This window comes from Ovis canadensis, chromosome 20, assembly GCF_042477335.2.
Source record: "Ovis canadensis isolate MfBH-ARS-UI-01 breed Bighorn chromosome 20, ARS-UI_OviCan_v2, whole genome shotgun sequence".
Taxonomy (NCBI): Eukaryota; Metazoa; Chordata; class Mammalia; order Artiodactyla; family Bovidae; genus Ovis; species Ovis canadensis.
In genome coordinates, this window is record NC_091264.1 from 49,292,197 (window position 1) to 49,307,698 (window position 15,502).

The window sequence follows — 15,502 nt, forward strand, 5'->3', positions numbered from 1 at the left end:
ATAAGGGTGGTGCCTCCTCAATGAGTTGAGTGCTTTTATATATAAGAGACACTCAGAGCTCCCAATCCCTCCCCCATGTGACGATACAGAAAGAAGTTTGTGACCAGAAAGGACCCTGCATGACCACACTGTGGAAATCCATTTCCACTGTTTTTAAGCCTGTTTTATAGCAACCCAGAAGGTCTAAGACAGCATCCTAACAATGTTTAGACAGTTCAGTAAACCTCATGCTATTTACACAAAAGTGCAAAGCACTTAATCTTGTCTGTTGTAACACTGAGATAGATGGTGACAGTTTGTGTCTGGCTTTCATAAAGAATCCTGAGAATTCAGTCTTCTTGGTAGAGTGACCAGAACCATGAGGAATTGTCTAATTCTTTGATGCTAATAACTTGACCCAGAATAATGCCTGTGATTCTTAAGTAATCTCTTAATGGTCTTCTTTGTAATGACGGGTTCTGCTATTTGTGACTAATTTTAATAGGCGCTTCATTCTCTCAATTGTAGGGATGGATTTTCTTTTGATTTACTCTTAAGGGAAGATAAGAAATGTTAAGAAATTGCCCCCTTAGGTTTTGACACTCTAAAGAGTCTGTGTTTATTTTTTAGGAGGAGACCCATTACAGAGCATGCATTAAAAAGCTGTAAATTTCAAAGAAGCTTGCTATGGGATAGATCATTACGACCACCTCAGAGCTGGATGGGATGTCTGTGGATTTAGCACGTTCCTCGGGTTCGGCACGCCAGGATCTTGATGTACGTGTCAACTTTACCTGCATCCCTGTACAGGCAGTGGAACAGGTTATACAATTCAGAATGACGCATATCTTCATCGCTGGACGTCAGGGATGGGAGTCTTGACCAGCTACTGTCAGCATCGTGCATAGTCTGCAGGACTGCAGCAATAATCTAAATACCCAAATGATAATGACTTCTTATGCATTTTATTACTATTTGCTTATCTTTTTTCTTCTAATTATCAAATAAAGATTTGGGGAAGACATATCAATATAAAACTCTCTATACATGGATTTTGGAGCCAGCTTATGAGAAAACTATGAGAAATCTAAAACATAGATACGATACTCCAGTTTAGTTTTAAATTTCTCTTTTCTTCCTTCCCACTCACGTCCGTTGATTTGAGGAGAACAGAGGAAGAAGACAAGTGGGACTTCAATAGCATATGTCCTGGGTTACTTTAACGAAAAATGCTGATCTTGGAAATTCAGTTCTCTAGTGCTATTACTCTTGAAAATATTTCAACCACCTGTGCCCAGGAAGAGGAAAGCTTTTGGTGAAATTGTGTGCAATGCAGGGAAGGCTGCCCATGTTAAAAATTGCAGTGAAATTCTGATTCCTTTACAGTAGAGTATATCACTATGAATGACTAGGCTCCTGCTTTATGTAGTAGCAGTCTAGCATATAGAAGTCATGAATTTTTTCTTATCAAATGAGATATTTCCAAATCCTGATGCATTACAGAGGTCACCTCTTTCATTCATGAAGAAAGCAAGAAAGCCCTCTGCAGGATGCTCACCTTCCTGAAATGACTTTCTATGAATGCTTGAAGTTTGTCTGACATGGTCTCCATCTTCCTGGCGCTTGATAAGAAAGTCTCTGACAATTCTCTCATACTTGGCAGCTCCATGACCAGATGATACAGAGGCTTATTCCAGGAGTATAGTAACACGAGTGTCCACTTACTAAGGTCTTCATTCTAAGCCACCATAAGAAACAGTCTCATTAAAATAATCATAATTCAGTGGTTTTGGTAACATGTGATCTTTGCTCAGAGCAGCTGACCTAAAAAGCTTTTGGTTATTCCTATGTGCATGCAGAGACTTTTGAAGGTAGTAAAAGTTGCAAAAGTATAAAAGGTAAGCTGTTAGTTCACACTTTGCTGAAATATAAAAATCTAGGTTATTTTAGGAACTGATTCTTCTGATGCGTTCTAATTTATAACATGGAGAGTTTTCTTTTTTCCTCTGAAAATCTACCACCACTCAGTGATTTCTTTTATGTTTGTATATTTGCGTGAGAGAATCTAAGTATTTATGGCAAGTCAGTACATGCCTGCAGTGCCTAACCCAGGAAAGAGGGATTCCACCTGTGCCCACGTCATTGTCACCCAGTGATTCATTCGTATTAATGAATCTGATGAGTCTTTGTATTGATTTTTGATTGGTAATTGTTTTATGATATTACAACAAAGAGACAAGGAAGAAGACATGACATTCCTAAACAGGCTTCTCTCCTCAGCTGATCCTGACACCAGCCCCCTGCTGACTCAGAAGAGTCTGTTTTGTTGACATGTATCCGGGCAGAAAATGGCACAACCTTGTTTTTAGTAATAGCATCAGTGGGATTCACAATGGAGGGTTTCCCCCCTAGTTCAGTACTACTAGCAGAATCGAGCCTGAAAATCCTGGGGCCTGAAGATCTCTAGTTAATATGCTTGATTTCTTTACAGCCATGAACTGTTTTACTGGCAAAGAATAGAAAACTGAATAGGATTAAATATAGTAATGCACAGAAAGTGCTTAGTAAAATGTGAGGCCATGTAATAACTCTCAATAAACTTTAAATTTAAGCTTATTGAACAATCCCTCCTCTTCTTCCTCTTTGTCCTTTTTTCTTTACTTGTTCACCCTCATTATTAGTGAGCTTAACAGAGGAAAAGAATGCTGGTATTATTAAGAAGGTTGTAGAGAGAGAAGATTGAATTTTAAGGGGGGATACAAGTGAAAATATTTTAAATAATGTTAGGAGGAATGATAATGCAGGAAATCAGAAAGGAGAGATTATAACTGGGAAAATTTGGAGCTGCAATAAATGATTGAGGTTTGATATGTTAACTGTGTGGTCTCAGAACAGAGGCAATTTTTGCGGCCATGAGAAGCAAAGCAATGTTTTATAGGCCATTGTGGGGGAGACTTACAAATGAAGAATAAAAGGTGACAGAGGAGTCATTGAGAATGACAAATGAAGGACATATCAGAGAATTACAAGCAGAATCAGGAGAGCCGTGAAAGGCAGATGCGAGGGCTTGGGTGGTGCGGTATAGGATTCCGAAGTAGGAGTCACTAGTAACAGGCAGTACTCAAAACTGTGGTGTGTTTCTTACATATTCATGAATTTTGCAATCTTATATTTTACACATGGAAATTCCTATTCATGTCCTGTTTTCATAAGGAATAATAGCTGCAATCCTGTGCCTAATGCATTGGTTGAACTAAAGTTGTCTGCATGGACAATTTATAGATCTGTTATTCATCTTGCTACTACAAATCTTTAGTCATCCCTTGATTTTGCTCATGCTACATGAACTGCGTAAAATAATTTCTCATTAATTGCTTACGGTTCCTCCACATTTTTCTGCATGTGCAGTTACCATAACCTCTAATGATCTGACGTCTGGTAACCTACATACTGTCTCATCTGAAACGGTGAAAAACCCAGGTGAAAGACTCACGTTCAGCTGGTAGGCTTTATATCTATCTTCGGGAGAATGGAAGGAATTCGTGTGGCAGCTGTCAGTCGCATTGATATGGTACAGTTTGCCCTGGGCATATTTTTCATTCTGAAAGTGATCAGGCAATTAGTTATTGTTGTTGGGCATTCACTATATGAACCCATTAACAGAACATTAACATGTTTGATAGACGTGAATTTTTTTTTAACAGGGGGTCGTCACAAAATTTGAAAGTAATTCTTTTAAAACTTTTCTGTACGTTGTACCTAAAAAATGATTTTACGTATAACTTTTCTAAATTTAACATTTTCCCTTACTGTTTTATTATCTTTTTTTTTTTTTTTACTATTTGAACCAAATATAGTACATATGTACCAATATTTGGTGCTTCCCAGGGGACAGTAGTGGTAAAGAATATTCCTGCCAATGCAAGAGATATAACAAGACTCAGGTTTGATCTCTAGGTGAGGAGCATCCCTTGCAAGAGGGTACAGCAGCGTACTCCAGTATTCTTGCCTGGCCAGTCCTATGGACAGAGGAGCCTGTTGTGCTATAGTCAGTAGGATTGCAAGGACTGGACACAACTGAAGTGACTTAGAATGCATCCATGCACCTATATTTAACCATTTAATCTCTTGTTTACCTGGGAGAGTTGGAAAAAGAAAAAGGACAGTCAAAATGGAGGATAAAAGGAAATCTAGTGAGTAAAAAGAACTGCGTGAATTTAATAGCAACCTTTAGCACCGCCTTTTATTAGCTGTCTGCTCTACTGTGTGCTCCCTGATTGACCTAAAAGAAGTAACATACAACTTTCAAATACCTTCCTCTGAAAACGAATAATTGTTTCCAGTTGTGAACACCCCTTCTATTGTAGCTGGAAACCTATTCACTGAAAATCTTAAAACAAAAATTTGTAGCTTTATAAAACTAAAAGTTTTCATTTTTGTGACCAGAATTCAGCTTTGTTTAACATGTTCCATCACCCAGTTCACTGCAAAGCTGCTGCTGCTGCTGTTGAGTTGCTTCAGTCGTGTCCAACTCTGTACCATCCCATAGACGGCAGCCCACCAGGCTCCCCCGTCCCTGGCATTCTCCGGGAAAGAACACTAGAGTGGGTTGCTATTTCCTTCTCAAATGCATGAAAGTGAAAAGTGAAAATGAATTTCGCTCAGTTGTGTCCGACTCTTAGCGACTCCATATACTGAAGCACACCAGGCTCCTCACTCCATGGGATTTTCCAGGCAAGAGTACTGGAGTGGGTTGTCATTGCCTTCACACTGCAGAGCAGTTCTCATTTATTGGCTATTTACTCTGAGCCTGGGGAAGAAAGCCCATGGAGACCTTGAAGGACCAGAAAATCAATATGCTTCCTTTCCTCAGTCCCACCTAAAAGTGCTTTGTGTCAGGTAGTATTGTGGACTGAATGGGTATTCTTAAGATTCATGTGTTAGAGACCTAACTGCCAAAGTACTATGTTTCGAAAAGGGTTCTGACTTTTTGGGATCCCATGCTCTATAGCTCACCAGATTCCTCTGTCCATGGGATTTCTCAGGCAAGAATACTGGAGCGGCTTGCCGTTCCCTTCTCCAGGGAATCTTCCAGAGCCAGGGATAGAACCCAAGTCTCTCACATTGCACGCAGATTCTTTACCATCTGAGCCACCAGTGAAGCCCATTAGTGGTAAATGAGCTCTTAGGGTGGAACACTCATCCAATAGGTTTAGTGTCTTCACGAAGCGAAACACCAGAGAATTCTCTCTGTGTCTCTGTGTCTTTTCCTCTATCTCTCTTCCCCACCCCGACCCTTTGTGAGGACTCACAGAGAAGCCAGCCTGGGAAGAAAGAGTCCTTACCAGAACCTCACCTTGCTGGCACCCTGATCTGGGACTTCTAGCCCCCAGACTGTGAGGAAATAAATTTCTGTTGTTTATTCCTCAGAGTCTTTTCTGGCATTCCTACCTGACAAATACAAAATCATTTATTTTGCTTATTTAAAAAAGAAAATGAATGAAAGGAAATTGAACAATTTATTGCACTTCTTAGGAAACTTTGAGATTTCACAAAACTGATCCTTTCTTCCATTTCCACATCTTATGAACTGACGGCTTCTTTGACCGAGAGAGTGTGCTTCTGCAGCCTTCTTGTTTAAAGGATAGTCTAGCCCCGTCACTTAGGGGAAGTTTCCTTCTAGGAGCCTGGTGGCCTACAGTCCATGGGGTCACAAGAGTCGGACACGATTTAGCAACTAAAGCACCACTATCATAGTACTTACAAACTCCTTGAACATTACTGAGGAAACGTAATGGAACTCGTGGGACAGCCAGGTGGCATTGATAAACAAGTCTGTACGGGATCTCAGGGAGGTGGCAAACACGTCAGGACCGCAGGAGGGGCACGGGTTGCCTTGGCACAGGAGCAGATTTGACATGACCAGCAGTAGCAGCAGGCAGGACCCTGTTTAAATAGAACCATGAGCCATTCTGAGATGATCTAGTCACCTGAGGTTAGCAAATCCATCCTGTGGAAGGAAGCCTTCTCTTTCCCTCTTGCTGTGAGCAGGAGTTGCTGCTGTAGAAGCTGGGGTGTGGAAGAAGGAGTGCCTTCTGTGTAAATTCACATGGATGATGATATTTGCACAGATAGATAGTTGGAGAAATAGGTTACTTCCTGTATTTTTGAATTGCTCCCAGAAGTACTTCTGTGCTCTGCAAACATTTGGAACTTAATTCTGAGCCAGAGTATTTAGGCCATTCTTTTAAGACAGTTTAATGTTGGGACTCTCCAGACTCTGAACAGCAAGGCCCTCTAGGAGTTTGCAATTTTTTACTCTACATTGACTAATGCTTGAATTTTAGACACTGAAATGACAAGAAAAGTCCAGTTTATCTGTGGTATACCATCACACTGGGGTAAGAGTAAACACGAGACTGACTGATAACTATTATTGAGTACAGAGAGAATACTAAGAGAAAAAGGATACTGTACCTTGGATCTGCTCACTCACCTTTGTAACCCCATGCATGTCTTTGATACTTTCCCAAAAGCTTTAAAACATCTTAAAATTTGTGTTTCACAGGAACCCTCTGAGATAGCCTTAATCTTCACTATGATCATCAAGTTATGTTAATGAAGATGTGATGAATTGGAGAGGGCAAGTAATTTTCCCCAGGTCCCATTATTAGCAGATGCTGGTGACTGGGCACCAATACACTCTCGTCTGTCCACTTCCTGATGTCACATCACACATGCCAGTGGGCCCTCGGTCTGCATGTGTGTAACCAGGACCACAGCAGGAGCTGTGATGACTGTCCTTAAAGAGGAAAATATTTTGTCTTTGACTGCAAAACAAAGTGACCCTAGAACATTGGTTTATCCACTTGTTCTGCTCTGTCTATAAAACACTCACTGTTACAGTCTCTGACAATTATCAGTGTGGGGGCCTGGTTCTCCTGGCTAGCTTTTCTCCTAGACACCTTGACAGCTCTTCTACTTTTATGCATCTTTAATCCTCTCATTATGTTTGTTTCTTCGAGAAAATAACAAATAAATCTCCAAATTGTAATACAAGAATATTACCTGGTCAACACCCAAGACAACGTCATTGGCTCTGAAAACAAGGCCTGTCTCTTCCTGACGTTGACGTTGTAGGGACAAAATTTACCTGTCTGGTCGGGAGTACATCCTGACAACCCATGGGGCTTAGTTTCTGAACCATTTCCAAACATCTCCTCTTTGACAGCAGAACTAGACCTTCATGCTTCCGTGAGGTATTGCAATATTTCAGAAATTACTCCTGGCCCTACCTTTGGCCAACAGAAGCATAAAATCATAGACTCTTGCTAGCATGATTTTAATATTACTTTTCCTGTGCGTCCTTTGTAAGTAAGCAGAATTTAAGACTGAAGTGAGCAAGAATTGAGTTTGGACATGAGAACTGATAAAATAGAGATTTTATCCTCCTGAATGAGATCTGAACATCATTCTTTTTCCAATTTATCAGAGTAACTAAGTAAGTAAAGTCACTCAGTTGTGTCCAATTCTTGGTGACCTCGTGGACTGCAGCCCACCAGGCTCCTCAGTCCATGGGATTCTCCAGGCAAGAATACTGGACAGGGTTGCCATTTCCTTCTCCAGGTGATCTTCCCGACCCAGGGATCGAACCTGGGGTCTCCCACATTGGAGGTAGACGCTTTAACCTCTGAGCCACCAGGGAAGACCAATTTATTAGAAGAGTGGTAATTTAATTAAGGATAAGATATTAGCATTTGCTAGGTTTTCTCTGCTTTTAGTTATTTTAAAGGGGCATGATAAGAATAAAATGGTTATTTAAAATTAGGTGATGAAAATAAAAGAAATGGTTCTCAAAAAGGAGACTTATAAGTTGGAGAAATTTGGAACTATCTCTCTCATCAACTAAAGAGCTTATTGTGACAGGCAAAGAGGATAATAGCTTATATAACATAAACATATTTGTGTGCATGTATTTTGGTGCATGTATCCATAAGCTATGCATAAATATATGCTTAATTCCTTTATGAAACTTTGGACCTTATAAATGCGATTTTATAAGAGGCAGTAAATATAGCAGAATACCCTAATTCCTAATGTAATTGATCATTTATTGGTAGATGACTAACTATATTATTTTTTCTGTTAAATTGTTTTTTTAATATTTTATCTCAAAAATTTATTTAAATTTAAATTTATTTATTTTAATTGGAGGCTAATTACTTTACAATATTGTATTGGTTCTGCCACACATCACCATGAATCTGCCACCGATGTACACGTATTCCCCATCCTGAACCTCCACCCACTTCCCTCTCCATACCATCCCTCCGGGTCATCCCAGTACACCAGCCTAAGGATCCTGTATCGAACCTGGACTGGCGATTCATTTCTTATGTGATATTACACATGTTTCCATGACATTCCGCCAATTCTTATTCATGTGTTTGCCTTGATAGCGCATATATTTAAAAATTGGAATAATACTGAGTAGACTAGCATGGCCCCTGCCCAAGGATGACACACAAATTTGTGAAGTCTTCCATATTTTCCTGTAACAGCTTCGAGGGTTGGGATGGGAAGGAAGGTGGCAAGGAGATTCAAGAGCAGAGGACGTAGGCATACCTATGGCCGATTCATGCTGATGTTTGGCCGAAAGCAGTACAGTATTGTAAAGCAAGTCCCCTTCAATTATACATCAATAATTTTAATTATAAAAACTGTTATTAGGGATAATATAACAGGTTCACATATCCATTGTATGACTAAAGAGTTCTGACTGGAAACTGGTGGTGTCAATTATCATTGGTTAGTGATTCATTAACGTTATAGTTGAATGAGAAAAGTAAACTAACAAACACTACTGTCTTGATTCAGTGTCATAGCAAGATATAATCCTTGTCTGTGTTCGCTTTTAGGTGCTATAGTGCCCAAACTTTGTAACTGAGTCTGTTCTCAGAAGTGCAGTCTTGAGTCCTGCCTAGGGTTTTTTTTTTTTTTTAATTTTTTATTTTTTTAAATTTTTAATCACGTAATTGTTTTATTCATTACATTGATGGCTATTTTTTGTTGACTTAAATATTTTATTTTATTTTATATTTTTTATTATTGTGCTTAGGTGATTTTTTTGGGTTTTTTATTTTTTTAATTTTAAAATCTTTAATTCTTACATGCATTCCCAAACATGAACCCCCCTCCCACCTCCCTCCCCAAAACATCTCTGTGGGTCAACCCCATGCACCAGCCCCAAGCATGCTGTATCCTGCGTCAGACATAGACTGGCGATTCAATTCTTACATGATAGGATACATGTTAGAATGTCATTCTCCCAAATCATCCCACCCTCTCCCTCTCCCTCTGAGTCCAAAAGTTCGTTATACACATCTGTGTCTTTTTTCCTGTCTTGCATACAGGGTCGTCGTTGCCATCTTTCTAAATTCCATATATATGTGTTAGCATACTGTATTGGTGTTTTTCTTTCTGGCTTACTTCACTCTGTATAATCGGCTCCAGTTTCATCCATCTCATCAGAACTGATTCAAATGAATTCTTTTTAATGGCTGAGTAATACTCCATTGTGTATATGTACCACAGCTTTCTCATCCATTCATCTGTCTGTTTTAGATGCTAAAGGCTTCTGTTCGCTGATCACTAAGGCCGAAATTTTCTCTGCTGAGCATTCTCTGGGTCTATCATGTGCACAAGTCTTTATATTTTGGTTTTCTAATTTGATTCTCTTATTCTTTTGATCAGACTAACAAGTCTCTTTATGATTTATTTTCAGACCCTTTTGTGCTTTGATTTTTCTGATGCTCATTAGTGTATTTGCTTCCATGTCTACCTCTCTGAGTAGTTTTTCAGCGTCTACATAAACCCTACCCTATTCTCTTACTGCCTGGATTTTGGCATTTAGCATCAGCATATTTTTATGAACTTCATTTTCTTTCTGGTGCAGTTTCTGATGCACAGTTTAAGCTGGTTGGCTCACATCTTGCTTGCTTGTGTTGTCTCCAAAAAATTAGAGAACTCTGCTTTTTCTAGTCAGTCCTCCCCCTTGTTATGATACTGTTGATAATTTTCTGTGATTTCACATCCTGCCTCATAAGCTTTGTCTTTCTCAATCTACTGTAATGTGAGTACTATGTGCCTCTATACTGGTATTACTATTTTAAATAAATATCTACTAGTATTGCAGAGAATTAAAGGGAAGAAAATTGTAATAGTATTAGTAATAATACATTCCCCCCAAATATAATCCAGTAGTGCTCCCAGTTTTAACTGACTTTCTGTCCATGTATTATTGAGGTCCCCTACTAATTTTTTCCATACTAGGTGTTTCAATTTTGAAATAGAATACAGAAAACAATGGGGTAGAAAATTCTGAAAATCACCTTGGAATTTAGATGCCACAAGATTAAGTATGTAATAATTAGTTTGTTATAGTTAATATGGCTATTCTGAGCACATATAGCTCACTGTAGAGTGATAGCTATTGAATGAAGAATGTATGCTGTGAACTCCAATCACCAAACAGGTGATTGGAGATAAAAAATGCAATGCCAGGAAGACACAGGCTTTTGTTCTGGAAGGAAAAACTTACAGTGTCTCTCATCTACAGTCTACTCTTCAGATTTTTCAAAAGGCTTACTCTTCCTCTGCTCATTTAATAATTTGGGTTGTTTGATTTCTTTCAAAACTGAGTTGCATGAGTCTCTTATATATACTTGGATACAAAGCCCTTACCAAATATGTGATTTGAAAATAATTTTTTTTTCATTCCATAGGTTGTCATTTCGTTTTATTGATGACTTCTTTTACTATGCAGAAGGTTTTGAGTTTGATGTGGTCTCACTAGTTTATTTTTGCAGTTCTTGCCTTTGCTTTTGATAACTGTATTTTGGTAAGTAATCCTTTATCAGTTGTCTTATTTGCTATTATCCTCAATTTTCACCAAAGACACAGACTGGCTGAATGGATACAAAAACAAGAACCATATATATGCTGTCTACAATAGACCCACTTCAGTCCTAGAGACACATACAGACTGAAAATGAGAGGATGGAAAAAGATATTCCATGCAAGTGGAAATCAAAAATTGCTGGATTGGCAATTCTCATATCAGAAAAAATAGACCTTAAAATCAAAACTATTATAAGAGATTAAGAAGGACACTACCAAATGATCATGGGATCAGTCCAAGAAAAAGGTATAACAATGTTAACTATTTATGTACCCTACATAAGAGCACCTCAATACATAAGGTAAACACTAACTGACAAAAAAGGCGAAATTAACAGTAACACAATAATAGTAGGGCATGTTAACACCACACCTGTACCAATGGACAGATCAATAAAACAGAAAATTAATAAAGAAACATAATCCCAAAAGGAAATATTAGAGCAAACAGACCTAATTGATATCTTTACACATTCCATCCAAATGCAAAAGAATACACTCTTTTCTCAAGTGCACACGGAACATTCTCCTCATCTTGGGTCACAAATCAAACCTCAGTACATTTAAGGAAATTGTAATTATATCAAGAATTTTCTCTGACCACAACACTATGATACTGCTACTGCTGCTAAGTTGCTTCAGTCGTGTTTGACTCTGTGCGGCCCCACTGGCGGCAGCCCACCAGGCTCCTCTGTCCCTGGGATTCTCCAGGCAAGAACACTGGAGTGGGTTGCTATTTCCTTCTCCAATGCATGAAAGTGAAAACTGAAAGTGAAGTCGCTCAGTCGTGTCCGACTCTTGGCAACCCCATGGACTGCAGCCTACCAGGCTCCTACATCCAAGGGATTTTCCAGGCAAGAGTACTATCATACTAGATATCGATTATAGGAAAAAACCAACAAACTATAAAGAACACAAACACATGTAGATTAAACAATACATTTCTAAATAATGAACAGATTAGTATAGAAATAAGGGAAATCAAAACATTCTTAGAAACAAAGAACAATGAAAACATGATGATCTAAAACCTATAGGATACAACAAAAGCAGTTCTAAGAGGGAAGTTTATAGAAATGCAAATCCTACCTCAAGAAACACATTGAATAGGCAACCTAACTTTACATATCTTTAACTCTTTTAAAATTTCTCTTATTAATGTTTTAAAGGTTTTGCATAAAATCTTTCAACACCTTCCTAAGTTTATTTCTAAGTGTTTTATCTTTTTGTGATGCAATAGTGAATGGAATTGTTTTCTATTTATTCCAATTTCTGATAGTTTGTTGTTGATATACAGCTAAGCAATTGAGTTTCACATATTGGAATATAGTAAACATAAGGTAGGCTACATCTTTAAAGAATAGACATTTTCCCACAAATAAGCCATATAGACGATCAAAAGGTATATGACAAGATGCTCAGCATCACTAATAATCAAAGGAAATGCAGATCAAAACACAAGAGATATCACCATTTACCTGTTTGAATGTCTAGTACCAAAAATGGAAGAAATGACAAATGTTACTGAGGATGAGGAGAAAAAGGAGTGCTTATGTACTATCGAGAGGTATGTATACCGGTGCAACTCCCATGGAAACACACTGTGGAGGTTATTCAAGAAATTTAAAAGAGAACGTTTATGTGATCCATTATCCCACTTTTGGATATGTAATCAAAGGAAATGAAATAATTGTCTCAAAGAGAGATCTGTATTCCCATGTTCATTGCAGCATTATTCACAGTAGACTTGGTATAGGCAAAACCTGAGTATCTTTCAACAGGTGACTGGATTAAAACAATGTGACATGACATATATAGGTAAATATTATTTAGCCATTAGATTAGAAAGAAATCCTTCCATTTGTGGCTACATAGATGAAACTGGAGGGCATTACACTAAGTAAACTAAGTCAGAGAAAGACAAATACCATATGATCTCAACTATAAGGAGTTTCAAAAAAAAAAAAAGGAAATCAGAGTAGAAAAATGATTGTCAAAGACTGGAGGGTAGGACAAATAGGGAGAGATTTTTAAAGGTTACATATTTTCCTGTATAAAAAATTAATAAGGTGAGGATCTAAGTTTGAGCTTCATGATCTAATCATGAGATTGAACAAGCTCTGGGAGTCAGGGATGTACAGAGAAGCCTGGCATGCTGCAGTCCCTGGGGTCACACAGAGAGGGACACGATGAATGGCCGACTGACCTGAAGAGAGTGGAACTTACCTGTGTTCTCCTCAAAAAGCAAAAGTTAAACGTGTGTGGTGATGACAGTGTTACTAAATAGAAAGGGAAACTCGTTTATAATACATGCACAAGATGATGGAGGGGTAGGTGGAAGTGGGGTACACCTCTCTCCATGGATGCATCAAGAATGTCCAAAGATGCAGCAGTTCTCACAAAAGACCAAGTGAATACTGGCAGGACTCCCTGAGTACTGAGAAGGAATATCCGGATCCGTATAGAATTTCATAGGAGAAAGGAATGAAGGGACAGTAGGAAGGGGAAAGAAGGAGGAGACCAAGGCGACCAGCCTGCACCCAGGGATGAGGGAGCTGAAGCTCTGGGAGAGATCCCCGCATCCATGGCCATCCACTGGGACGGGGGAGGCATTTGAAGCAGTTGGGGAGTGAACTCACTAATCTGGGACAGTCTGAACGGAGTGAGAACCACATAGACAAGCCATGCTGCAGCCTTTCATACCTCGGACAGGGTTGTAAGTCCACTGGTGTCCACGGAAGCTGGGAGCTCGAGCCATGGGGATTGCAGAATAATCCCAGGGTGAGGACTCCTGTTGACCATGGGGAGTCAGCCTAATGGGATGGGATGGAGGAAATATGCTACATGGGATGCTTCTTAAAGAAAGCCTTGAGGCCATAAAACTAGGGTACTACTGCCTGTGGAGAAGTGCTTTTCTCCATGCTGGTACCTGTAAGTTGAGCAATAGAGAAAGACTTCAGTGAGGGTGGTCCTTGAGTGCCTGATGCACTAAGCAATGGAGAATTTTGAATGTCTTTATACCCGACCCTACCCTATTCTCTGTCTACATTTTGGGTTTTAGCATCATAATGTTTTATGAACTTAAATTTCTTCTGGTAGAGTTTCTGCTTTACAAATTAGGCTAATTTCTCACATCTGGCTCAATCTTCGTGTTTCAAGAAATTTTGAGAACCTTCCTTCCTCTCAAGGCAATACTGCCCTTTACTTTACTACCATTGCTGACTTCCCATACTTTCACTTCTTGCCTAATACATTCTATGTCTTTCTCTATTCACTATAACTTTAGTAGGCAATGGCAACCCACTCTCGTACTCTTGCCTGAAAATCCCATGGTCGGCTTCAGTCCATGAGGTCCCTGACAGTCAGACACAACTGAGTGACTTCACTTTCACTTTTCACTTTCATGCATTGGAGAAGGAAATGGCAACCCACTCCAGTGTTCTTGCCTAGAGAATCCCAGGGAAAGAGGAGCCTGGTGGGCTGCTGTCTATGGGGTCGCACAGAGTCGGACATGACTGAAGCGATGCAGCAGCAGCAGCAGCAGCAGCAGCAGCAGCAGTCCTTGTTGATATTAATATTTATAATAAACTATTAATGGATGCAGTAGAGAACCAAAAGGACTACAGTTACAACAGTAGTAATAAATTACCCCCAAATTATAATCCATTAATTCTCCCATTTAAAATGATTTTCTATCTATAAATTATTGAGGTCTCTTAACTCATTTTCATTACTAGGTAGCTCAATTTTGAAATGAAATATAGAAAACAATGGTGTGGTAAACTCTGGAAATTACCTTCCTTTTGATATGCCTCATTAGTAAATATGCAAATATTAGGATTTTTTTCCCCCAGTGGGGCTGTTAGTACATATTACAGCTCACAGTGGGGTGATTGCTACCGACTGAAGAATGTGCACATTGAACTGTATTGTCAAACAAGTGAGTGGAGATGAAGAAAGTAATGCCAGGAAGGCACAGGCTTTTATTGTTCTAGAAGGAAAACCTTGCTGTGTCTCTCATCTACAGTCTAATATTCAGATTTATTGAGACTCTTACTTTTCTTACACTCCATTAAAATTTTGAATTATTTAGTGTTTTTTGCCCTTGAGTTGTATATCTCATGTATTTTTGGATATTAAGCCCTTATCAAATATATGATTTGGAAATATCTTCTGTCAATCTGTAAATTGCCATTTGATTTTCTTGATGTTCCTTTCTTTGGTGTTTGATTGATTTCATTTGTTTGTTTTGACAGTTGTTGCCTTTGCTTTTGCTGTGAAACCCAAAACCTCATTGCAAAGACTGATGGCAAGAAGATTACCTCAATGTCTTCTTCTAGGGGTTTAATCACTTCAAGTCTTATGTTCAACTTTTTAATCCCTTTTTAGTTGATTTTTTTGTATGGTAAAAGACAGGGGTACAGTTTCATTTTTTTCATAGGACTCTCCAGTTTTCCCAGGGCCATTTTGAAAAGTGTCCTTTCCTCACTGGATATTCTTGGCTCCTTTTTCATAAGCTAACCAACAATATATGGGTGTGCATTTCTTTTTGGCTTCGTTGTTG

At 38.8% G+C, this 15,502-nt stretch overlaps 1 protein-coding gene and 1 non-coding gene across 2 annotated transcripts; one reads left to right on the forward strand and one right to left on the reverse strand.

Annotated features, from left to right (window-relative positions):
- Window positions 1–717: 717 nt before the first annotated feature.
- On the reverse strand, window positions 718–13,696 carry LOC138426044 (chorionic somatomammotropin hormone 2-like). Its single transcript, XM_069564679.2, has 5 exons — window positions 13,642–13,696; window positions 5,744–5,925; window positions 3,473–3,580; window positions 1,538–1,717; window positions 718–909 (listed from the first exon to the last, which is right to left on the reverse strand). Exons 1-5 carry the CDS (start codon window positions 13,694–13,696, stop codon window positions 718–720), a joined length of 717 nt encoding a protein of 238 aa, XP_069420780.2.
- On the forward strand, window positions 8,421–8,531 carry LOC138426125 (U6 spliceosomal RNA). Its single transcript, XR_011251549.1, has one exon. It is a non-coding gene; the product is annotated as a U6 spliceosomal RNA (small nuclear RNA).
- Window positions 13,697–15,502: the final 1,806 nt, after the last annotated feature.